This window comes from Astatotilapia calliptera, chromosome 7 (genome assembly GCF_900246225.1).
Source record: "Astatotilapia calliptera chromosome 7, fAstCal1.2, whole genome shotgun sequence".
NCBI lineage: Eukaryota > Metazoa > Chordata > Actinopteri > Cichliformes > Cichlidae > Astatotilapia > Astatotilapia calliptera.
In genome coordinates, this window is record NC_039308.1 from 33372087 (window position 1) to 33398847 (window position 26761).

The 26761-nt window shown below is 41.8% G+C and overlaps 1 protein-coding gene across 1 annotated transcript; it reads left to right on the forward strand.

Annotated features, from left to right (window-relative positions):
• The first annotated feature begins 837 nt into the window (after positions 1-837).
• Positions 838-26757, forward strand: LOC113026044 (amyloid-beta A4 precursor protein-binding family A member 1-like). Its single transcript, XM_026174445.1, has 13 exons — positions 838-1159; positions 7089-9021; positions 11135-11503; positions 12430-12469; positions 12619-12764; positions 20176-20208; positions 20493-20579; positions 20863-21063; positions 22239-22418; positions 23966-24178; positions 24295-24414; positions 24553-24693; positions 26276-26757. Exons 2-13 carry the CDS (start codon positions 7165-7167, stop codon positions 26345-26347), a joined length of 3459 nt encoding a protein of 1152 aa, XP_026030230.1. The 5' UTR covers positions 838-1159; positions 7089-7164; the 3' UTR covers positions 26348-26757.
• The last annotated feature ends 4 nt before the right edge of the window (positions 26758-26761 follow it).

Here is a 26761-nt window from a genome sequence, read left to right on the forward strand (position 1 = left end):
ACTTTGTCACCCACCTCTCTTTTATTGTTTTATCATTTCTTCCTAGTACATTTGCTAGTTTATTTTTCCTAATATTTTCACTTTTTTAAAGGCTGCAGATATTTTTCTCAAAGTATTTTCTCTCTTTTTCTTATTGATTTCAAATGTATTTCTTTAAAATCTGTGAGGTTTTGTTTTTCAACACATAAATTTGTGTTTTTTGTGTGAATTTGCCGATTTGTCTTTAATTTTTTTTTTAAACTGTTGCTCTAGATTTGCCAGTATTTTATTTTATTCCTTTCCTAAAGCTTTGTGAATACTTTTCTTTCTTTCTTTTCTTTCTCGACCTCCCATTTCTTTCTAAAAAAAAAAAATGCTGTTTTCTTGCTGGTAAATTTGCCAGTTTATTATTTTTTAAATAAAATTTCCATTATTTAACACGTGAATTTGCCAAGATTTTTTCCTTAAATTTGCTATTTTTTCCCCCATTTTTTCTTATTAATTTGCAATTTCTTTCTAGAAAATTTGCTGTTCTTTTAGGCAAATTTGCCAATTTATTTCTCAAAAAATGTCCATATTGTTGCGCTAAATGTGTAAGTATTTTATTGTATTTTATTTTATTTCGTATTTTAGTCTTCAAAATTCAGATGTTTTTCTATTTCTTTTTTGTTATTATTTTTACTTTATTTTGGTTTATGCATCGTGGAAAATCTGAAAACGCTCTATTAAAAAGAAGTTGGCCTTCAAATATATATATATGTTACCTCTTTGTGTACCTGCGCAGGTTTCACAGGTGTTTTCTTTCTAACGGATGACACCGGGGAGATCAACAGAAGGATAACAGCGACCCCTCCGACAGCCCGTGAGAGTGTGACGGTGCTGCAGAGCTGCAGGCTGCTGTCTGCTGATGGAGGAGGTGGGATGAGGCTGACTGAGCTCACGGCCGTAAAGAGCTGCTTGTGTCTGCACCACCGACATCAGCAGTGTTCATAAAGGCGCTTTGTGCATCGCTAATCCGCTCTGATGTCACGGTGCAGAAGGAGGGGCTGAGCTCTCTCTGTAATCCGAGCAAGTTGTGTCTGGAGGGACAAACCGAGCCGATCCGGGCGAGAACGCGCAGACACAGGGGCGATGTACACTACGGCAGCCGAAGCCGGGCCTCTCCTCCACTGACATGCAGGTAAATGAGTAAATGTCACCTCCCAGAGCTGGTGTGATAGACGAGGAATCGTGGATTTCTGGTGGTTTTAGTGGGAATGTGAACGGGTCGTTTCCACTGATGGCGGATCTGACACCTGCGGAGGATGAATGTGGAGCGCGAGAGGGCAGAGAGGGAGGCTTTTAGACAGGTGACAGTTCGCTAAACGGTTTTATCTCCTTTCCACGAGCACGTCAGGAAATGTTTTAGAGATCGTGATGCAGTGAACGACTATAAAATATAAAAAAAAAAAGAAAAACAAAACCCCACCAATGACCGTTTAGGAAATGGGAACTATAACATTTCAACGATTCGAAGAAGCGGGCTGTAAGACTGGCTGATCATTTATAATGACAGTAGCAATCACAAAAGCAAAGACGGCTTTTGGTATTTTAACATCAAGGCCATGGGAGGGTATTTAAGAAACCGAGTGCGCCTTCAAAATAAAAGCTCATGGCAGCTTTATGGGTTAATCGTCTCCCAGAGGCTACATGTAATACAGTGCACGTAATGTCACGATTGATGCATCCCTGTATGGGCCATATGCTTGCTGAGTGGGTGTCTGTTTCTGTGGTGTGTGTGTGTGTGTGGGGGGGGGGGGGGGGGGGGGGGGGATGAATCATACTTGGATAGAGAAAGATGAGGATAGGTTTGTGCCATACGTCTTCATCTGCCCATTGCTTTCTTTTTTTAATTTCCTTAAAGCATAATGTGAGAAAATATTAAAATTATGTATTAAAACCCTAAACTAGCTTAGGTTACTTCAGTTTACTGTTATGTAAGGCAGCTAATCATGAGGAGACGATGGAACTGGGTTATGTTGGGCATTTTTTCTTTGAAATATGCAAATCAAATTTGTTTTTGGTTAGCTGCCTATGAACTAATCATAACTGAACAAAAATAACTAAAGTTGCTTTAAGTGTTACTGCGTGCAGGCTTAAAAACCAATACAAGAAAGCCTGTAATTCCTGTAGTGGCCACTTGAGGCCAAGTGAGTCATCCCCATCGACTCCGATGTTAAAATGCTCAACTTTACACCATTAAAAGCATTTTTTAAAGCCTGGTACGAAAACGGTTTTAGCTTCTATAAATGACGACTCTTCCAGGTGTATTCTGCAGTTAGGGGGTGGCCAGTTTGTTTGAAAGCTTCAGTTTTGATTAATGACATTGTTTGTTAACCTTGTACTAATTAGTAGATATGTATCTGTGCATTGCACCCTTACAGTTTATGAATACTAGCTTGGCCTGATAACCGAACTACCTAGCTAGCTGATAACCAACAAAACACTTTCATGTCTTCCTTCCCTCGCTCCCAAAAAAAATGGCAGATGCCACCTCCCTGAGCCTGCTTTTGCCAGAGGTTTCTTCCTGTTAAAAGGGAGATTTTCCCTCCCAATGTCACTTTCCTACAGAGTTACTTTTGCGAGATCTCGCAAACTTGAGATCTCAAAAGATCATCTTCATTTTTTTTTTCCTCCAATGTCCCTTGCGGGGTTCCCAAATGCCTGCTATTATAATACAATATAATATAATATAACATAATATAATATAATATAACATAATATAAATTGATTTTTGCTTTCTTTTTTAGTTTTTTATTACTTAATTAATTACTTATCTTTTCCATTTTGAGTGAATTTATTTTCACTGTGGGACTAATTAGCTGAGGTTAGCTTTGCTTAGCTTAAAGGACTAAAAATCCATGATCAGACATAAGATCCACATTGAAACAGATATTTCTTTTATGTGACGTTCTCCCTGATGGCGTTAAGCAGGTGCTGACGGTCCACCTCAAGTTTGTAAACGTGGCCAGGATTGTCCAAGTTTGTGCCAATAGTTGGATGTGTGAAATGGGATGCTAGTGTTTGTCACAGTTTCCTGATAGTTCATAGACTAAATGTTTAATCATGTAACATAATGACAGCAGCATTGATACTGAAATCAATTATTTGTTGGTTTAATTCTGCCTTTTAGCCCTGATGCATGCATAGAGTGTTAAATAGATTTAATCATTCAGGGCTTTGCTGGTATGTATAGTGTGTGTGGATGATTGTCAGTGAAAGGTCAGCGAGTTAATGGGTTAGTAAATCCCCCACCCGGCAGCTTTCACTTCAGCCTGACAGATGGAGGCGTGGCGCTCGCCTCTCAGCTTTGCATGCCCTGCCTGACTAACAGCAGTGCTGCCAGGGCCATCTGTGACCCAAGTCACCCCTTTCTCCCTGGACTCACCCAGCCGCTGCTATCCAGTTGTAAATTCCACTCAGAGTGGGACATTAGCCATGCTGGAGGTCCATCCTCGATCTTCCTGCTTCCCCTCCTGACAGTTGTGTTCTGTCCTCATGTTTCATCATCACCATTAACCTTTGCCCTCACCATCCAGCATATTCACATATTCGCTTTTTTGCCTTTAATTTACTTAACACCTTTACAGAGGTGGTGGTGTTATGAGACAGCTGTAATCCTTGTACCACCTTTTCACAGTTTATTATGACTGCTGCAAAGCCACTGACATTCATCAAAAGAGATGCAAATGACATGAAGATGAGAGGGGAAAAATATAAGGATGCTTCAGAGGTTTTGCTGCATGTGAAAAATGTTGGCACCCACCAAAGACCTTGGCCTTTCACCAAAGAAAAATCACCAGGAATATGATTAAAACATATAAATATAATTTTTTCTGTTTATTAAATAGATAAAAAATAACAGGAATATCCACAGACTTTCATTAAGTATGGTCACATACTCTTTGCTTTAAGCATACGCAGACCAATCTTTGTTAAGTAAGTAGCTGAATGCTCCAGATTCTTGGTTTTCTAAAGCTGTATACAGATCAGTTTTTCCCTCAGTAGGTCTTTGAAATTGCCTTAACAAAAAAAAAAAAAAAATAGCAGTAAGCATTCTCGACGCTGCAAAATCCATTTATACTTTTTTTTTGTTTCTGCCTTGGTTTGTTGTAATACACATTAAGACGTTTACTGAGGTTTTGCTTTCACACAGGACGGTTCATCCATTCATGAGGGAAGCAAAACAGTTTTCTGACTGTAGCGTCGTCAGCAGATTTATTAGCAGTGACGTGTTACGTTAGACTGGATAACTGAAATGGGATCAAGAGCTTCCTGTGTCTGTTTGTTAGGAATAAACGAAAAAATTAAGTCAAAGATGTTTGTGGGACACTTAACTAGCGAGCTGTGGGAAAGCTTCCAGAAACACCATGCATAAATAGACTTCCTGGATCCAGATGAAGTTGTGATTCTTTCTTTGACATCAAGATGATGTCTCCCAGTTTTTCTGTGAAGATGCATTGCTAAACGTCCCATTTTTCTAAATGTTACATTCATAAAGAATCCAACCAAAAAGTTCTGGATCGAGATCTAGATCCGGAAAGACTCCTCAAGTTAACGTCCTTAATTGGCTCCGCAAATGCTTCCAAAACTTTTTGAGGCATCCTGCTTACAAGTGAACAGAGAAAGCAGTCGTGTCTGCATTTAGGTTTGCAACCCCACATTAACTATTTCCTCCATAAAGACGACCGCCCCTGTAGCCTTAATGACGTGTTTTGGCACCCCAGTTTATCAGTCAAAGCACAATTTGACAGCCGTTAGAATTTCTGGGTTTTTCCGAGCATAGCCGTAGTAAGCTGTACAGGAAGAGATCACCCTCACTAACTTCTTATGTACACCCAGTTATTTTGTTCTAGAAGCAGGTCCAAAATATCACAGAAACCACTCAGTTCAGAAAAAGAGAAACAAGGATTACGCCTAGTAGGTGTCCAAGGTGGAGAAGATACACACATACATAGCCAGTTCTGCAGAAGCGGGACTAATTTCCACAATATGAAAACCATCGAGGACATGATGTGTATCTGCAGATCATCTCTAGTACTGCAATAGCCCCTCCTGCTTGGCTCCTCAGTACAACCGTGTCTCTGTTTCTCAGATGTTATTTGCTCACATTTTTGAGTAAATATAGTAAAAAAAATAGTCATTTGGTTCAGATTACTGTCGTATTCTCCTATTTTAAGTTCTTCCTTGCATTGCTAAAGCCACAAGCCTTTATCCTGAGGTTTTTGTGCTTACGTTCAGAATAAATAAGAAAAAGGCTTTGAGGTGTTTATCTGCGTTCTTTAGCAATGAATGCAAAAAATGGAAGTCTTGGTTCACATATGCACGGCCAGCATTGGAAGCCCTGAAAAAGTCCATAACCCCCGGAGGCCAAGTCAGCAAACAAGCGCGCCGATGGAATCTCTGATTGACCATTAGCTGCAGAGCTGTAAGAAGAAGCTAAAAAAGTTGTAATGTAACTCTAATGTATTTATAGATTCTTGTAATAAGGGAGGGCAGATCAGATACGAACCTTTTAAGATGCATCTGCGCTGGTCTTTATAAACTACACTGCAGTGTAGTTTATAAAGACTGTCCAGAACCAGTTTAATATTCTGAAACATGCTGCGAGGTGACGTTCGGGTGTCCTCTCTCAGCTTATTGACCTCAGAAGCCTGCGATACAAGATAAATGAGTGATTCCCCGGTAGCCTCGTCACATTAAATACATATCAAAAAGGGGCTTCTCCTTCACAGAGGGCATTTATTATTTAGATCACTCCCTTTTCCATTCTTCTCTGTCAGATCTTATCACGTAGCAAGAAAGAAGCCCCTCCTTGTCCCCCTGCCCTGCCTCCTCCTCTCCCTCTTCCTTCTCGTGTTTTCCACCCCGTGCCATCTGCCAGCTGCTGGCGGACGGACGGATGAACGGGGTGCAGATTAAAGTGCTCTGCATCCCAGAGGATTTGGATTTTGTTTTGTTTTTTTTGCTATTAGCAGTATAGTCCCTGCTTAGTGTGATATGCAATATTGCTGTTTTTTAAAGAGATGTTCGTTAGTCAATGGCATATAAACCTTCAAAACAAAAGACCTGGAAAATGTAAAGTAGCAGTCTACAATAATTTTAACTTAATGCTTTTGTAGTAAATGGTAAATGGCCTGCATTTGTATAGCGCTTTACTCAGTCCCTAAGGACCCCAAAGTGCTTTACACTACATTCAGTCATTCACACACACATTCACACACTGGTGATGGCAAGCTACATTGTAGCCACAGCCACCCTGGGGCGCACTGACAGAGGCGAGGCTGCCGGACACTGGCGCCACCGGGCCCTCTGACCACCACCAGTAGGCAAACATGGGGTTAGTATCTTGCCCAAGGATATTTGGCAGTAAATAAAGTAAATAAAGACCAGTAATTAAGATATTGATTTGTGATGAAGCGCATCGGCAGCTGGCACAGATCACAGTGGGAAATCAATCTAGATTCACGGTGACTGGCCTCCAGTTACTAGCAGCCTTATGTATTTTGGTACAGACAAGGTGTACCCGTGTCTGAAAAAGAGGTGATTGTTATCCGTGCTTGGCGATCTCGGGAGACGTCATAGCTTTCATCTCAAGCTCATAAATCCTTCTGTAGCTCTTATTCTGGTTTAAACAATCAGACAAATGGGGTGAGTGGGACGTAGGTGTGTAAGTAATAAATAAACAGAGCTGCAGACTTATTTTCACACCTCTGCTGCTGCACCATTGGATAAAGCAAAGTATAGCTTTCAAAAAGAGGTGGACATGACTGAGGACACGGGTCCATCCGACACTGAGAATGAGCCCCAGGCGGCAGAGACCTGCAGTGCAAACTAGGGGTGATCACCAAAGCCACCATTATTTTATTTTAGATGTTAGGCAAACATGTTAATGGAATCTGTGAGTCCTTATATCAACACAATGATTATTATTCTTTCACTTATCCGTTAGCAAAAGTTTTTATTTTAATATAATTTTTACCCCGTTTGTCTCAGGCTTCAAAGCCTTCATGTTTTATCCTTACCCTTTAATAATTTTCCTGCTTATGTCGTGTCTCCATCTCTCCCAGGTTGTGCCCTGAGCTGGCTTTTCTTGGCAGTAAGAGGAGCATGTTCTGAAAATTGGACTCGAATCATACCCCAGCCATGAGCCACAAGTATCAGGGAGAGGCAACGGGGGAAGGCAGCGAGGAACACAAGGAGGTGTCGGGGCCTCCGAGGAGCAGGCAGCCCAATGGGACCACTGGAGACCCTCCTGCACGCCGGTCCTGGAGACCATGTCAGATGCTCAACCAGGATGGGGAACTGAATCCCCTTCATCACCATCACCCTCCTCCTCACCATCACCACCACCATCACCACCACCACCCACCTGGAGGTCGTGGACCGCCTCGGCACCGCCGCCGGCCTCCATCAGGGCAAGGGCAAGGGCAAAGTCAGCCTCTGAGTCCGGTCTCTGCCCCAGCTGCGGTTAGTCAGGATGCTGACCCACGTCCTGTCCAGCAACCCCGCGCTGCCGTCACTCGCTACCGCCGTCATGGTGACCCTAACCCCAGACTGAGAAGTCACAGACAGCGGCAGCCATTCAGAGAGGTTCAGGACTCCTCACCAGGTGTGGAAGAGAGAGAAGGTCCACGGCAGGTGCAGGTGCAGGTGCAGGAATCATCCACAGCTGATCCTGTAGTGGACCAATCACAGGACAGGGAATCTTCTCACCAGACTCCCATTGCTGTTGTTACACCCACCCACCTTGCATCTGGTGCTGCACCCCGTGAAGTACAGCTTGACACTCACAATGCTCCTCCTGATGATGCTGAAGAAGATCTCCAGGAGAGTAAAATGGAGTGTGAGCAGGAATCAGATCTTAAAGAGGATCATCGAAAGCAGGAGAAGGTAGGGGATGAGGATGGAGACCACCGCCCAGGAGAAGGTCACTCTGGCTGCGGGCATGATGAGAAAGCTGAGGAGTATGCTGAGAGGGTGGAGGAGGATGAAGAGAGAGTGATGGACAATGTGGAGGAGGATCCTTCAGCTCAGGGAAGTGAAATCACAGATCTCTGCTCTGACACGGAGAGTGCCGCCTCACTCAGTATGGATGGACCTCTCCACAGCCCGCCTCCACTTCACTCACCAACTCCCCCTTCCTCCCCTGATGTTCCAGCTTTCCCCCAGCTGGACCACTTCGGTGAGGACGCCAGTATGAGCCCTCTACCCGATAATGACCTGCCACCAGAAGAAGAGGAGGATGAGGATTGCTCTGAGTCATGCTCGTTGTCCCACTCCACTTCTTGCTCTGAATCTTATCCAAAAACCTATGCAGACTTTTATACAGAGTCCCACCAAAAGTCTTACTCAGAGCCGGTCTATGAGTCATACTCGGAGTCAAAACCCCATCCCAACTCTTTTCCCGAGCCGCTTAAGACCTCCTACCCTGAGCCAAACAGGGAACCTCGCAGGCAGGCCAGTCAGAGGACCGAGGCTAACAGGGGCCACCAAGAGTCTCGCCAAGAGCCCTTTACCCCCCACAGACAGGAGAATGTACAAAAAGGAGCTCTGCCCTCCCCCATCGAGGGTTCCCATCATGTCCCGAGGCAGGCCAGAGACCGGCGCTCACAGCGCTCCCCTCTGGATCGCTCTGTTGGCTGCCGGCTGCACCACTATGATGGTCAGTCTGATGGCGAGGGAGGCAGTGCCGATCAAAGCCCTGTCACTAAAAACCGCAGGCAGCCACCCAGACAGCCAGAAACCCAAGCCAAGACCCCTCCATCTGGGCTGAGCAGCTCAGGCGAGGCCCAGGATGAGCAGAATGCAGAAGGTGCAAAGGGCTCAGGCGACGCCATTAGCCTAGCGATTAAAGACATCAAAGAGGCGATTGAGGGGGTGAAGACGAAGACGATGCGCTCCCCGTACACACCTGACCAACCTGTGGAGCCGATCTGGGTGATGAGACAGGAGGTCAGCCCCACGGAGGATATGTACCCCCTGCAGACTACAGCTGGCCATGTTAGTATCCCATCAGTTACTTTATTAATTTCACAACAGACTGAAAGATGCAGTTTGATTGACTCAGGGGAGTAGATCAGTTTAGCCTTTTTATTTTCATGTTCCTGCTGTTTTGTTTTTCTACAGTGAGCAGGTTTCTCTCGTGATGGCAGCAGATAAATATAGAGGTCATTAAACAGAAACAGAACAGAAAGCTGAATCTTTTTAGGGATCAGCATTTTAAGTACAGGAAGCCATCCAACCGCACTATCACATGACAGTGCAGAGATATAGAAGACCTGCAGCTTCTTGGTTTTTGCCTCATTTTCTGTGATTTTTCAGGACTTTTTAACATCTCTACCGATTTTTTTTATTTATTTTCATGCTTCTTCTGTTTCATCTGTAGCATCTAATTTCATGTTTCACACATATTTTATCAGCTCTATACACATTTGATGCATTTTCTTGTCGTTATATGGTAGTCTTCAAATAGACTGTGAGCTACATACTACCAGGTGCACATAAAAAAAGCAATACTTGCAGAAACAATTTTATTTTCTTATTAATTTGATTACTATTCAAATATTTGAGAAACTTGAGCCTCAGTAAATATTATCTCACACTGCTATAGAGCCGCCGGTATCTATCATAGTCACCAGAGTTGAAATCATGAAATATTTTGTCCAAGTCTCTTTGAGTTCTTTACTATTAAGCTTATATATACCCCTACCAGAAAGCACATCAAATCCATGATGCACTACTACTCATGTGCCCTCAAATTATTTATGCCAAAATTCAGAATTTAAGTAATGTGATTACATGTAATTTTGTTACATAAATAAATTGTAAAAATGTTATTTAATAGAATCTGGTCAAATGAAATACGATTGATTGGTATTCATTCAGTTATTCCAAGCATTTTTCCCTCAATGATTAATTATTTGAATAAATAAACTTTTAATTTTGTGTATTTCAGTTGCATTTTACTCAAAAAAAAAATTGATCCTTCATGTTCACGTTAGCAAAGAATCGTCTTTTTGAGTGTGCCTCAAAGTGTTAATTATCGCACCTGGTGGTAAGGTGGTATGGCACAGAGTAGAGTATTAATTCATGATTTTGGCGCGACTTAGCTGAGATAGGAGTTTTGTGTAGCCCAGCATGTCAACAGGAGGCAGGGGGCAAAGCAGAATTAGGCTGGTGCTGAACAAAGATGGAGAAACATATAAAGATCATTTTAAAGCAGTGATAGGTATTTGAAAATGTATTTTAGAATATTATTATGTATTACTGCTGTTTATTTTCCACAGTGTTAAAGGGGATCTATTGGGCTCAGTTCCACCTCTGTATTTTTGGACTCTGCTAGAGCAGCTTTGCATGATTCACAGTGCAAAATAATCCATATTCATGGTCCAGCCCTTCAGTTCATCTGCTGTCTGTCCAGTCATTATAGACATCTTTCTTTTGATTGGCTGCCCCTGATAAACAGAAAGTTTGAATAGTGCGTGGGTGGGGCTTTGTGCCTGAGATCACTATATAAAGCAGGGATTTCAGACTCCTTTTAAATGACATAATTCATGCTACATACAGCAACACTTTGATGTTAAGTGGGCTGGACCAGTGAAACTACATGATTAATGTGTAAAATTATAGTAGTAGTTCTGGTAGTTTGTTGCCCAGACTGTCCTGTGAGGTTTTTGTTAATTCTCAGAAAATGTTACAGTTTAAAAGTTTAAAAATTTTCCAGGCCAATATTGGCCCCTGGGCCTTACTTTTGACACCCCTGATATAAGGGATATCTACTCCCACTGAATAGAACATTTGGTACTTACAGTATATAGGACTTTTAAACTCTTATCTGCTGAGCCACAATCGCACTGCACTCATTTTAACAACAAATTCCATAAATAAATAAAAAAAACATAGTAGACTGTCTTTAGGGCTTGACTGATGTCATCAAGTGATTTTTCTGTGGAGCGCTGCACTGATAAAGTTTTTTTTTTATCCTTTCCAGTTAGCTTACATTGCTAGCTCTCATTTGATTTTATGGTACACGTATTAATGCTTCATCCTGACCCTTGTATCAAGTTGCAGTTTCACAGGGGTTTTTCCTGTTTCTCTTTTTCCCCTCCCACAGTCTTCTCCTCACTCACCCCCTGAGTCAGCTTCTGAGTCTCCAAGCTGCTACACCTCAGCTCCAGTTCGGGATCCGGTCAGTCCCCTGAGGGTTGATCACTCTTCTAGAGCACCCAATCCCCAAAGTTATCACACTGGACAGTCCCAGCACAACCATCACCACCACCTGCACCAACAAGGCCACCAGTCACAGCAGAGGGATGCCGCTAGGTCACCGCAGACATACACCCAGCCACAGCCGTACCCACACATGCCGCCTAATCAGCATCAACAGTGTCAACATCAGCAGCAGCAGCAGCAGCTCCCCTCTCAACAGCCACAGACTCAAGCTCAGCAACAGTCACCTCCTCAGAAGCCATCTGTGCAGGAGGTGAGAGTTTAACTTACCAAAACGCAGCTCTTTGTTTTACCCAGTATTAAGTTTCTGTAGATAACAACCGACTGATATTTGGAATAAATGTCACATGAGAGTTTTATAAATGTGGGTCATAATAAGGCTAAGAAAGATCTTTGGGTGTTTGAAAAAGTGTTACAGCCTGTGCAGGTTTGTGGAAAAGGAGGGATAATATTCTGAGAAAAGGTCATATTAAAGTCATAGAATTATGAGAAAGGAAACTCAGTAATGCAGATAAAATGCAGATTTACAAGAAATAATCTCAGATTTATGGGGGAAAACTTGCCAATGTATGAGGTATAAAACGAAATGTATAAAATTGACATAAAGTAAACTTACAGATCTACTAGAAAAATGTTGCAAATTTATGAGAATAATTTACAAATGTAGGAGATAAAAAAACATCCCACAAATTTACTTGAAAGAAACTCCAACATCTAAGAGATTTAAAAAGTCACAAATTTACAAGAAATAAAGTAATTAACTAAAAAAACTTACACATTTGAGAGAGGGAGAAAAAAAATAAAAAAAAACCCTCACAAATCAAATAGATTAAAAAGTCACATATTTAAGACATAAACACACAAATTTGCTATAAGAAAGTTTGCACATTTATGAATAAAAATTTACCAATAAGGAAAAAAAGGTTAAAAAAAACTTCCACCATATTTATAGCATATTGCTCTTATCTCTAGTTCTTTCCAGTAACATTCCTGCGACCCCTTAAATGAATCTAAAATGCCATCGTAGAAACACAGTAAGACTCTAGGGTGATGATAAATCTTGCAAAGGCCTGCATCTCTTATAAGGTGTTCATCTGAATGTGAATGAGTCGGTGGAGACCTGCAGCGTGTGAGGAGAAATAATAAATGTTGTTTTTTTAATTTCCTGCGCCTTCTCAGATTCGCAGATCTCTTCCACAGTTTCCCACGTTTGTAGACGGTGAGTGATAATCATATTTTTATTCTCAGCTGAACCTCTGTCTCATATTTTGTATTTCTCATATATCAGATATTTATTTGAAAGCATGTTAATGTACATATGCAGCGTTTATGTGTGTTTTTCTAACAAGTGCATCTTGTTAAATGCAGTCCCGGGACCGTGTGACCCTGAAGACCTTATTGATGGCATCATCTTTGCAGCAACCTACATGGGCTGCACCCACCTGCTGTCAGAGAGGACGCCCACAAAGAGCGCCCGCATGCAGCAGGCCCAAGAGGCCATGAGCAGAGTCCGAGTAAGAGCACGTTTCATTCTGTGTTCACATCACAGTGAAAGGATATGAACAGGAAAAAAAATGTGGCTTTCCCTTTGTAACTATTCTTTATGTAACAGATACCTGTTATTAAGGCCTATCTAGGGTAAAATAAGACTCATAGAGGGGTTTATATTTAAAATAAAACCAGAAATGTCAAGATGTGAGTGAAAAACTCACAGATGGTGCAGTGGGTAACCACATATTTATTTGGTATTGGACTAACAATCACGGAGATCTTTTCCAGCTTCATAGAAATTGGACATGACCCTAAGGCAGACCTTCCCAAAGTGTGGGGCCCGTCCCCTAAGCGGGTGCAGAGCCATTGCAGGGGGGGGGGGGGGGCGTGGTATGAAAAGGAAAAAAAAAAACCCAACAACATTTGGACACTGCTAGCACGGGGCGCCTCCACAAACGCAAAGCAGGAGATGAAGCATAGCTGAATATGTTTCCAAACCAACTTCATTCTAAGCCAAAGACTAGAAAATATGGTGAAGCAAATCTTCCCTTTGGCTTCACCTGCACAAGTGCCGAGGTAGGTCTCCCTGCAGAATTAGTTTTCCCTTCGTCAGGAGCAGCGCTGGGCTGTTTAAATCACGGACAAACAGTATCCTACATTCTTGATTTTTAGTTCGCAAACACTTGTTGTAATGACTAACTACTCCTGACATATTGGAGATGTTAGCTCTTTATACAGTAAAGTTACAGTGGGATACAAATAATATCAGGCTGATCCTGCCACGATTTGTTCCCCCTGTCTAAATCACAGACAAACAGCATCCCACAGCTGTTTATGTTTTTAAACCCATTTTGCACAGAGAGGCATTTTTTGAAAAATTTCTTGATAGCAATGTTGAATATTATTACACAGGAAAAAACAACTACATGTAAAATAATCACACAGTGACGCCTCTGCCTTTGTAAATGGAGGGACAGTAACTGTGTGTTTATATGTAAGCGTGTAAAACCTGCAGATAGAGACAAAATACTGTTAATCTGACTATCTGTCATTCTGCCATTCAGCCTAATGTAATGTAATGTAATGATACCTTAATCAAGCCATGTAATAACAACATGTGCCAGAACATGCAAAAGTAACATGGCAAGGCTCAGACAGTGAATGGACTGATTCTTATATAATGCTTTTCTACTCTCCTTGATTACTCAAAGTGCTCTATGCAACATGCCACATTCCCCCAATCACACACTTCCTCTACAAATTCACATTCTTGAGATGCAGCCTGGAGGAGCCAGGGCTCAAACCACTAACCTTCCGATTAGTAGGTGACCTGCTCTACCTGCTGAGCTACAGCCACTCACTGGCAAAGATGAGTAAACCCTCACTAGGTTTTGGATAAAGTGTACACTCACAAACCTGCATTTGAAATGTTGGCTACCATAGCAGTATAGTATTGCAACATGGCATTTGGGTCTTCTAACTAAAATAGGAACATAAACAGTGCCATCATTGCCAGACCTGGCCCAGATCTGGTTGACATACACTCTGCCATGACACCGGTCAGTCAGAAGTGCCAGCTTGATGCCAGATCCGGGCCAGACCTGTTTTCTATGGGCCTGGGCCAGAATAAACCAAACCATAATCGAGCCAGATATGGCATGCCATCGCATGGACAGTGCCATCTATGCCAGGCCTGGCCCATATCTAATTTTTGTGTATCTGTAACTGCTGACCTAACGTGCGTATGTGACACGTTCATGGCATCTGCGGATTGATGAGGTTGATTTTGCCAGTTTTAGAGAGTGAGGAGACCAAAAAAAATCAATTTGTGACTGACTGTGAGTAAATTTAAGACTTCATAGGAACTAAATGTTCCCTAGAGGTCATAATTATTTCTTGTTTTACCATGAATACAAGGGGTAGCATGGTGGTTAGCACTATTGCCTCACAGCAACAAGGTCCTGAGTTCATTTCCACCATCAGTGTGGAGTTTACATGTTCTCCCTGTGTTTGTATGGGTTCTCTCTCCAACTTCCTCCCACATTCCAAAGACGTGGGGTTAGGTTAACTGGCAAATTGCCCATCGAAATATTTGTATGTCTCTGTATTTTAGCCCAGTGTGTGCCCTGCCTCAGACAGCTGGGATAGTCTCCAGCCTCTATGAGATGAGCAGAGCTTTGTAACATGGTGCTTTAGCCTGCTGGAAGCATCCATCAGACGGGAACCCTGTGATGATGAAGGTACTGACATGGTTAGGTAGCCTGTGGCTTTAAACTCATCCTCCGGTATCCTCCACAGTTTTATACCACCGTTGCAGGCCTGGAGCACTGATACAAGGCAGGACAGACCCATGTTTTCATGTTGTTCACATCAAATTTTAATCTGAACATTCAAATATTACTGCGGAATTGGAACTCGGCAAACCAGGAGATGTTTTTCTAATCTTCTGTCATCATCCGTTTTTAGAAACTGTTGCCTGAGTTTTCTGTTCTTATCTGACAGGAGAGTCACTCGGTGTGGTCTTCTGCTGCTGTAGCTCATCTACTTCAAGGTTTTGCGCTTTCATAAAGGTTATTCTGCTTGGTTGTGACCAGTGTCTATTTGAGTTAAGCATTTGCCTTCATATTGGCTTGAAGCACTTCACCGATTCTCCTCTGATCTCTGACGTCAACAAGGGATTTCCAGCCAGAGAACTGCCACTCACTGGATATTTTCTCTTTTGTGGACCATTCTCTGTAAACCCTGGAGATGGTCGTGTTGAAAAATTATCCACGCCACGTTCAAAGTCACTTAATCCACCTTTCCTCCCCATTCTGATGCTCAGTTTGACCTTTAGCGGTCCGTCTTGTTGCTGCCATGTGATTAGCTTCTTAGACATTTTTGTTAATGGCTAGTGTATCTAATAAAGTGGCCACTGAGTGTTTTTAAGTTGTGGAGTGTGTGTTATCTTACTTAACAGACATCTGTGCATTCTCCTGTGTTTATCCGGTGACTGATGAACAAAAATGTGTCTTGAGTAAATTAATCCCCACTTATCACAGTCTGGGTGATATTTCCTTTGAGGTAAGGTCAACATGTCTTTGGGCGCCAAAATGTTTTACATGCTGGAAAAGACATCAAGGATTTCAGATATTAAAGCCACAGTGCCCTGATTCAGAGCTGCATTTTCTAATGCGCCTTGACGCATCATTGGAGATGGAACTGAGCTTTGCTGTGTATTTGGGTCTTTAAAGTCAGAAGCCCTCAGTGGGCAACACAGCAAAAAGTCCCTGTGTGTGTGTGTGTGTGTGTGTGTGTGTGTGTGTGTGTGTGTGTGTGTGTGCAGTGAATCAACCACAGATCACTGCTTCTGATCCAGAGCCGTACAGGCTGGATGTTATATAAACTGTGCTATGAGGCTAGGAGACCTCACTTTATTCTTCAGTCACAGTATATGATGTCAAATGGGGATCACGCAAATGGGGACGTAATAAAAGGATAAGGAATAAGAGGATGTTAATTTAAATGTGACTTTTTGGTGTTACTGTAAACATGAGAAAAAAAACAGATCAGCCCTTTCTTTCTAATGCAGTCAGTTAAATGGAGGTGGTGTCGGGGAGGGAGGGAGTGAGATGGCATTCAAACGTAGAGCTATCTGAGTGTGAGAGATGAGTAGTGAGACATGAGCTTTGTGAAGAAGTAAGTTGGAGGCAGGAGGAGGAAGACAGGAGCTGAGCCCGGCTCTGCGCTCCTCTCTGGATGGTTGACTGATAGTTTGGGGACGTCGCCTCTGTTAATGTCTGAGAAGCCTACAGAGAGGGAGAAGGTCAGAGACTGTGAGCTGATGATGGGGATGTATGAGTCCTTTTATTTGTTAGAATGGGAAAGAAAAAGAGAGACAGGCTTCTGTCTAGTAAGCTGGATGAGCTGACTGTAAGGATGCTAAATCTGATGCTGTGGCTTTTTTAAAACCTGTACAGCTCTCTGTAAAACTGACTTTGTTTTCAGTCGTGTGTGTGTGTGTGTGTGTGTGTGTGTGTGTGTGTGTGTGTGTGTGTGTGTGTGTGTGTGTGTGGCTCTTCCACACACATTTTCTATAAAATTGCATTTCATGCAAAGTGAATACAGTAAGCGTTGATTCTACGGTGGCTTTATGCATTTAAGCTGCTCCAGTTACTGAAGAAAATGAACAGATCAGATATGAAAACTGATACTAGATCAACTTAATAGGTTCAGTGTCTGTAGCTGATAACAGGTTTTTTTTGTGCTGTACATAATAATCTATAATATAATGTCTGATTAAAGAAGTCTTGAAAAATAAAATATCAAATCCATAGAGTGTGTACTAAAAAATGGAAATAACCTCACTGACATCACCCATGTGGCGTAGAAACTAAATATCTTGTCAACTATATGGTTGAAGTTTTTAACTATACAAAAAGGAGTCTATTAAATTAGGTATTGTTATATTTATTAGTTATCAAAAACAAGAACATTTTTTGATTTTTTTTAAAAACACCTTCTTTCAAAGGGAGCCTTTCAAATTGTATGTTCCTGTTGTTGTTGTTATTATTAATTGTATTTATTTGTTTATTTGTTTATTTATTTATTTATTTATTTATTTATTTATTTATTTATTTATTTTAATTATAGTAAAAGTTAAGCATATAATCCACATGGGGACTGTTTACCAAAAATGAAATAGCTGAAGGATAACTTTACTAGTACATGCCCACACCACAGCAGTTTAGCATCTTTGTGCTGCTGTTGCTGTTCATGATGAAATGAAAATGATCATGAAAATGCTTTCATATGCTTTCATATGTTGTTATGGCTGCATAAATGCTAAAAATGAGTAGATTCAGCCTGTTGCTTGGTAGTTGCCAGGCAGCGTGATGGCGCCATCATGTACCGTGCATCATTAAACATCTGTGGATCAAAATTAGAGCCTCTTGTTATGATATCAAAATGAGACGATGCTTTTTTTAAGGTGCCATTACAAACATTACAATTTTAGCCTGTTGGTAGGTGGTTACTAGGCAACACAATGGTGTCATAATATCTGATACTGATAGGAACCTTCAAGAAGCCTAAGAAGTACCCATTTGCAGAGTTGGGTTTTGTACAAGGTGCTGGTAGACAAACAAACCGAGATTGCGTGTGTTATAGTAGAATAATAGTTATCAGTAAATAGCGTTTTTAATTCTTAAATATTGGTATATTGGTGTGTGTCGTATTTAATGGAGGGCTGGTTTGCAGCAGACAAAAAGAGGTTAAAGCTGCAGCAGCGCTTGTAGTGTGAAGTTTAACTTTATTACTTAATCAGCATTTCATCAGGGTGAGGATGACTCCTGGTTTTGTAATGAAGCTCTTCTTCATGCTGCACGTGTTGCTGGAGCTGTAACATCTTCAGACTTTATGTTCTTGTCTATACTCCTTGAAAGTGAAGTTAAGCTTCTACTCGGCTTCTAGTGACCAAAGCTGAACAAGGATGCTTTATGTGGTGAATGGTAAAAACACTTTTTAAAATGTAGTTAATTCACATGAAACATAAGACTCTAGATTTTATTTTCAGTCATCTTTTTTTTTTTTTTGCTGTAACCACAGCGCTAGTGCCAGTTACCTAACCTCTCATCCATTTGTTTCTAACATTTGAACAGTGCAATCACTTGTAATCTCTAGAAATAAACTGCTGTTGTTTCTGTGTGAGGCTGTCGTCCACATGCATGCTTAGTGTCTCCTAATTTAATGTGGGCAGAGGGATTTGTGGAAAATATCCCATACCAACTGTTGTGACTGTAACTGTGATTGGCAGCACGGTGGCTCGTGCACCAATTCTGGAGCACAAACAAGCCATGATATCAGTCATGATATTCCATTAAAATGATCAGAAATGGCACAAGAATTGACACATGAGCTGCAGTTTTCAGATTCACAAACATTTTTCTACTGTGAAATTTTAGTTTATAGATGCAGCTTTTCATGGCACTCTCCTGTACAAATATGGTTTCCTATGGCTACAAATAATCAACACAGTGGCAAAATGTGGAGTCCACAAAGTAATGGCTGATGTTAGGGTGGATATGTTTACTTTCACATCTTTTTCAGAGTTAAATAGATGAATGGTCTGTTTGAGTGTTGAGTGAAGTTCTTCAGAGTTCACCATAGCACTGCAACAGCAGCAACTGGAGGTTGTAAATGATTTTATGATTTCTCACTGTGGAGTCATCTCTATGCTCGTCCTGTTAGAACTCAGTGCAGCATTTAACGTTGTTAATGACAATATTTTACTACAGAGAGTAGAACACACATTGGTATTAAAGGAAGTGCACTGCAATTGTTTGACTCATATCTGTCTGATTGGTTTCAATTTGTTTAGGTAAGTGGGAAGTCTTCTTCATATACAACAGTTAATAATGGAGTTCCACAGGGTTATGTGCTGGGCCCAGTACATTTTTACATTATACATGCGTCCCTTTGGTAATATTAAGAGAAAAACATGCATACATTTTCACTGCACCCAGCATTATTAGTCATGAAACCAAATGACACAAATCAGTTAGTTAAACTATAACCATCTCTTAAAAACATAAACACCTGGATGACCTCTAACTTCTAAATTCAGACAAAGCTGAGGTTATTGTACTCGGCCCTAAAAAACATTCCTTTTTGATAAAGGATATTGTTAGGGCTGGATCAGGTGACCCTGAACCTTCCTTTGGTTACTTTCTTCTATATTGTATTTAATCATTAGCAATCAATGAACTCTGACTCTCTCTCCCACAGTGTGTCTTTTGTACTGAACTCACCCCCAGCTGCTCACGGCAGCAGGGCACCCCTCCCTGAGTCTGGTTCTGCTGGAGGTTTCTTCCTATTAAAACAGTTTTTCCTTCCCACTGAGGCAACTGTTGGTGTAAATTGATGCTATATAATTGAATTGGACGGAAATAAAGGTTACACAAACTGGATAACATATTAGAGCCACATTTATTTTTGTTTAAGCTAAATCAACTGTAGTCTGAGTCCACATAAACACAATGAGCCTTCTGATTTCACAGACTAAATCCTTGATCTCTAAAGGGGATCAGACAGCATTTGGAAACCTCGAGTTGTGATGAGGCATCTGCTGCAAACACATGAGGTCGCTCGTCTTTCTTCAGGGTCGTTTGTGTCACACTGATGCAGAGAACACTTTTGATAATGTTTGCTGCAAACGCCTCTGGCATCCCACTGTTGTCAAATGTGATAGACAGTAACACCACTGCCCTCTCTCTCACACACACAAGCACACGCAACATACCCCTTTAAGGTTCTTGTGTCCCTTGATTTGGCATTTGGAATAGAGGCAGTCTACAGTGCATGATCCGGTTAGTTTTTGTGTTTGTCCACCTTTTCCTCAAATCACCGCTGCCTTGATTTGTATTTCTGAATCGCTGTTCTTTCTGATCACTGCAGGCAGCTCAGAAACAGGCGAAGAACAGGAAGAAGGTGAGTTTGTTTTTCATTCTGCTTATCTGTGATTGCAATGCATTATGCAGAATTTGTGGCCAAGGATGATGACAGAGGAGAATGGCCATGCACGCTTCAAGTGTCTCTGTCTTATTCATTTGTTGAGTGCAGATTAGACCAGACGTGACTGTTTGCTTTTGTCAATCTCATGAGCAGCTGTTAGATTTGGAGGTTCTGGACAATCGTGACGCCCGCTCTATTCTCTTTGCTGCTCTCTATCAACCTGTTGCCTCCTCTGTTCACTTCTTTTCTCGGCTATGCAGAGCCCCGACGACGAGGCTCCATCCACTGCTGAGGTTGATCTATTCATGTCCACACAAAGGATCAAGGTCCTCAATGCTGACACTCAGGTATAAACATAACATATATTATTTTGTTTTATATCAACACCACAAAATTACAAATTTCCCTTGCAACACTTTCCATACTTCTATTAAAACCTTTAGTATATTAGCAGCTACCACATCATATTCATCATTTAAAGCTCACGTTATCTGTGGTGTACCGCAAGGTTCAATTTTAGGTCCTTTGTTTTTTATTTATTTGGTTAAACTAGATTTGATTTATTATTCATTTTATTTTTATTATGCAGGGCCTGTATTTACAAGTGACTCATGTATTTGTCGTTACCAGGAGTGTTTAATGGACCTGCCCCTGAGGACAATCTCCTACATAGCTGACATTGGTAACATGGTGGTCCTGATGGCCCGAGGGAAGATGGTCCGGTCCCGCAGCGCACAGGAAAACCTGGACAGCACAGCAGAGCAAACCACCATAACCCAAGATGACAGAAGACTGTATAGAATGATCTGCCACGTCTTCGAGTCTGAGGATGTGAGTTACTAGTGGTTTTTGTCAATGATTAAAACAGTGGTCCTCAAAATCTGATTTTATTCAACTTGATCACCTTTTTATTTTTAGGGTGTAGGGTCTTTTTCGCTTTTGATGTAGGGCAGGCCATAAAAGTTATCTAAGTAATCTACTGCAGGATATCTGCCTCTTAAGTCTGAAAACATGTTAGATTAAATTTCCCCTAAAACAGCTGTAAAGAGTGTTAAATAGCTGTAAAAGTCTTTGAAATGTAATTGTAATTTAGTATATCAATGGGTCATCGCATTTTGCCTTAAATTTGGTCTGTTTCTGCATTGTCTTCTTGCTGTACAATGGTATTTGTCTCTCCATTAGGAGCTCCAATATGAACTTTTATTGAGAACAATTTAATTCTCATCTTATGTGTTTCTGGTGCTTTTGTGTTAAGTTAGCCTAACCATAGCTCTGCAGCTAACCATCATGTAGCAGATCACTATATGTCAACTAACCCTCCAAGTGTTGCTCTTCAATTTACCTTCAGAGTTTTTCACTTTCTTTTTTAAGAAATCAACTTTAGCCAAAATATGGTATTATAACCCTTAGACATCTACTAGCTAGGTAACCTACTGCTAACTCATAAATCCTTCAGGCTTGGACACCTTGAAGAACTTCCATACTGATTATTTCTTCAGAATTTCATAAACTCTCAGTGGCCCATCAAATCTGGCTTGCCTTTTATGAGCTGAAGGAGCATTTAAGGGAAACCCAGGGTTCAACACCAAAGCACTGATCTTCCGATTGGTAGAAAGCCCACTTTACCTCCTAAGCCACAGCTATACTCAGAAATAGAAAGAAACAGAAACAGAAATCTGATTGGATAAAGAACACTAAAATAGCTCTAAAGGGGAGAGTTATTTATAGTTTGCAGTTTAAATCTGCTTCCATTGTTTCTAAAAGCACAACTGATGTCAGCCTTAACCTGAGAAGAAAGAAAATATTTGTAATTCATAAAGGACCGATCCAATATTAATTATGGACAAAATTAAAAACTAAAAAGTGGGAGAGCTTAAAAATTCTATACGTTCTTTTAGGATTTGGTTTTAGAATAAAATGTTATTTTTAGGGTGGGGAATGTCTTTAAAGGTACAGCTGTAGTGTAGCTTGTTTCTTATTATCCGTGATTGATCTCTTTCTCTCAGGCTCAGCTCATCGCTCAGTCCATCGGTCAGTCCTTCAGCGTTGCCTACCAGGAGTTCCTCAGGGCCAACGGCATCGACCCAGAGGACCTGAGCCAGAGGGAGTACAGTGACCTGCTCAACACTCAGGACATGTACAATGACGACCTCATCCACTTCTCCAAGTCGGAGAACTGCAGAGACGTAAGTCAGCCAGCAGGTGGCGGCACAGTCGGGAGGTTTTAATCATCATCGACAGGGACACGTCTGCATTCGCAAGATAAAAATATTCCACTCTGCATATGGATGAATCTTTCAGATAAAAATAGCAACACATCTCTTTAATTCAGGTCAGGCTATTAATGTTTTTCCTGCTCATTGTGTTGTTAGTTTGCCTCGCAGTGCTGTTACATGAGCATCTGGTTTAGGAGTCACAGCTGCATGACAGTTGTACTGAGAGATGACATTTTAATAAAAAGAGCAAACTCCTAACCTCAGTATAAAGGTGAATTTGTGATGCTCGACCTGTTCTGACCTCGGAGCCTCCTCCCTGCTCTCGCTGCCTGCTGTCATCTCACATTTTTCAGAGTTGTGTGGTTGGCGGCGAGAAGCCCGAACTGGGAGGACTGTGGTAGATTTGGATTGGTGAAGGTGACTGTTGATATGTGTCCAAAGTGTCTCTGTAAAGTTCTTTTTCTTTGGTGCGATTCACATCTTAGTTTGATATGAAGTCCACAATAAAGACAGAAGGGACGCTTTTAATCAAAACCTGCAGGAAGTTTTATTTGACTGTATCCGCCCTCCATGCACATATGTGGAAAGGATAATGGTTGAGAGCAACTGCAAATTTCCCAGCATCAGTGAAAACAGACGTATCTGTTTATGGTGTTGTTGTGAAGCACTTTGGTATACCCTTGGTTTTAAATGTGCTATACAAATAAACTTGTATTGTATTGCATCATTAGTTAAGTCAGAAACAGCATGAGGAGTACGAAATGGATGACATGAATTGAAGGTGGGCTGCAAAGTGGCTTGCAGAAGCAGCAGATTAAATGTTACATCCTGTTTGAGATTATCCAATCCAGTGTTCAGGTGGATGTTAGCTGAGCTCACAGACTGAAGCCAGTGCTGAAGTGCCATAAACCTGCATTCATATCTAGTGGCCAGCAGGGGGCGGCCAGTTATAGGGAGGTCTATGGGATAAGTCTTAAGTCTTTCTTTAAGCACTTTCTTGAGAATTTTGTGGTCTCAGTTGCACATTCAGGTCTTACTGAACACAACGGGATGTTAATTTTGTAATTTATGGCACACACTAGGGTAAAAATTAGGATAAAGCACGGTATGTTTTACTGTGTGATTGAGAAATTGGTGTGCTCCTTCACTTTTCAGACACACCTCACATTTGGATTTAAAGCACTAAGACGTCCATCTTGAGGCTTCATTAACACATACAGCTATGCATATATACGTTCTATATCTGAGTTTGATGCCACAGCTGCTAAATTGCCTAAAAACACTGTAGTCATTCATTATCCAAGTCATCTGGCTGTTTGTTTGGCACGATGTCAGACTAACAAAGATCCGCTACCTTATGTGGCTGAGAGCTCTCGGAAGCCTGAGCCCCTCCTCACAGAGTTATAGCAGATATCCGACAAGATTTGTTCTACTAGAATCCCCAAAATGCAACTTTGAAGCTGTAAATGAACATTATTTGGTATCTTTAAAGAAACTAAGGTCATATTCACGTTCAGGTTTACATCGAGAAGCAAAAAGGCGAGATCCTCGGCGTGGTGATCGTGGAGTCTGGCTGGGGGTCAATCCTCCCCACAGTGATCATCGCTAGCATGATGCACGCCGGCCCAGCGGAGAAGTCTGGCCGACTCAACATCGGAGATCAGATCATGACCATAAATGGTACAAGCTTGGTGGGTTTACCTCTCAGCACCTGCCAGAGCATCATCAAGGTACGCTGCTGCTCTCTCTTTTCCACCTTTCATCTTTTTTGAAACCCCTTACAAGCAGAAGGGGTTCTTAAATGTTTGCTGGATCTGTCTCATATGTCTGCTTGCTGTTTCCCCAGGGTCTCAAGTCTCAGTCCAGGATCAAGATGAACATTGTCAGGTGCCCTCCTGTCACCATGGTGCTTATTCGCAGGCCGGATCTCCGATACCAGCTGGGCTTCAGCGTCCAGAATGGCATAGTGAGTATCTGAAGCTACTGAAACTCACTCGCAGCTGCAGGGAACAAATTAAATGAATTGTCCTTCTTGTCAAATTCTTAGATTTGGTATCGGCTGTGTCCCCACTAAGCCAAATCCCTCTGTTTCCTTCCTGTGCAGATCTGCAGTCTGATGAGAGGCGGTATCGCTGAGAGAGGTGGCGTCCGCGTCGGTCACCGCATCATCGAGATCAACAGCCAGAGCGTCGTGGCGACTCCTCACGAGAAGATTGTTCAGATCCTGTCCAATGCCATGGGAGAGGTAAATACTCAAAATGGCCACATATGTTCTTTTATTTACCTCAGCAGCAAAAAACATGTTTGAGACATATCCTAAAATATCTTTAACATGTAAATTCCCGTTTTATAGGCCTTCTTGATTTATTATTGAAACTGTCTCAAAATCAGCCTCAGTTCCATCAGGAAAACAGCTGCAGCTGAAAGACTTGCTTCAGTGAATGCCTTTCCTCCTGCATCAATATTTCACATTAAAAACCTTTTTACGGCTTTAAAGCTGTAATCCCAGGGTTCTTTGTGCAGCACAGCACCATTTCACTTTAAAGGAGACGCTTTATTGTCATTTTCAGCTCCATATTTAAAGTCTTGCCTTTACTACGGCAGCTTTGCATGACTTACAGTTGAAAATAATCCTTCCATTATATTATATGGGTGGGTCACGCCATGAAAAATCAATCAGTCCATTCCACCTGGTCCTATCGGCATAAACCGATTTATCTAGCACAATAACTACGTTTTGCCTCCTCACTATGAATATGAGATCATTCCAGATTTCCTCACCCTGTCCCTAACACTGAGCCCATCCTACGGGTGAGACTTATTTCAGCCCCATGAATTCTCAACCTTACTCTTTCAGTCATTACCCAGATCTTCACAGGTGGCTATAACTGAGGGTCAAAACTTGGATGGACAGCTCAGCTCTCGGTTCAGCACAACAGTCCAGTGCAGTAGGTGCACAACCAAGGCTCTGCCTTCCCATCACTCATGTATAAGACATAAGTGGTGTATTCATGAGCTTTAAGTGTTTGGCGGCCAGGCCTAGAGGAGGTGGTCCCAGATTCCACTTCCACGAGTGGTTATGCAGTGCCAAGACTTAAGTTTCATTAGGACTTCCTTAGTCTAGCCCCTCCCCAGGGACCAGTTTACCGTAGGAGACCCTCTCAGACGCCAAGACCAGAAGTACACTTAAACCCCTACACCACAATTGGGTAGTTATTCAACAGGGTAGCCTTCTGTAATAAAATATTTTTCAAATGAGCGATCATGGCTCAAGAGTTGGCAGTTCATCTTGTAATCAGAAGGTTGCCGGTTCGAGCCCCGGCTCCAACAGTCTCGGTCGTTGTGTCCTTGGACAAGACACTTCACCTGTTACCTCCTGGTGGTGGTCAGAGGGCCCGGTAGCGCCAGTGTCCGGCACTCTCGCCTCTGTCAGTGCGCCCCAGGGCAGCTGTAGCTACAATGTAGCTTGCCATCACCAATGTGTGGATGACTGAGTGTAGTGTAAACCGCTTTGGGGTCCTTAGGGACCAAGTAAAAGCGCTATACAAATACAGGCCATTTACCATTTATTGCCTTCCAGTGGAGAAAATTCACACTGATTAATCAACTCTGGGCCCTGAAGAAGGTAAACGTTTGCATTCACTGAAACAAAGTACATCCCTGGTTGATACTGGCCTAAACTGTGTCACAGTTTAACACAAACAAATGATGTGACATCTTTAAAAAAGAAGCTATTGTAATTTTCTACAAAAAGTTATTCTTGCATGGAAAAGGTTCATTTAAGGAGAGTTTAGTTTGCTCATTGCACTTTTTCCTTTCTGCTCCAGATCCACATGAAGACGATGCCTGCAGCCATGTACCGTCTGCTGACAGCACAGGAACAACCGGTCTACATCTGAACACACACGTCTCGCTTGACACATCACTCCCGCCTGTCTCCGTTTTAAATCCCTTTTATCCCTCCTCTCCCTTCCCTGTTTGATATCACTTGACTTGCCTTAATCTGTACAGCTGACTGTCATGTAAACATGTACATCTCCAGTGTGACAGCAGAAGGCAGATTATCTCACTAGGCCGAGTGTTAATGTGACGTTTTATGTTTGACCAAAGAGAAATTTGGGATTTTCTTGTGTATATTTAGGTGGAGAACAGAGCCAATATTAGCTTTGGTTTGAATAGCTGTATAATCTCTGAATGTACTCTAATCATGTTGGACCTATAAAATGTCAGGGTGACACAAAAAGAGTTTAAAGCTGAAGTTGTAAAGGTTGCATGTATAATTCTGCAGAATAAACTAAAGGAAAAGGCAGCAG

Bases quoted from the DNA above. Each gene is read 5' to 3' on its own strand.
- LOC113026044 (XM_026174445.1), top strand. From the start codon at position 7,165: ATGAGCCACAAGTATCAGGGAGAGGCAACGGGGGAAGGCAGCGAGGAA. The intron at 20,209-20,492 runs GTGAGTTTGTTT...TCGGCTATGCAG, and splicing joins AGGCGAAGAACAGGAAGAAG to AGCCCCGACGACGAGGCTCC. The intron at 20,580-20,862 runs GTATAAACATAA...TGTCGTTACCAG, and splicing joins TCCTCAATGCTGACACTCAG to GAGTGTTTAATGGACCTGCC.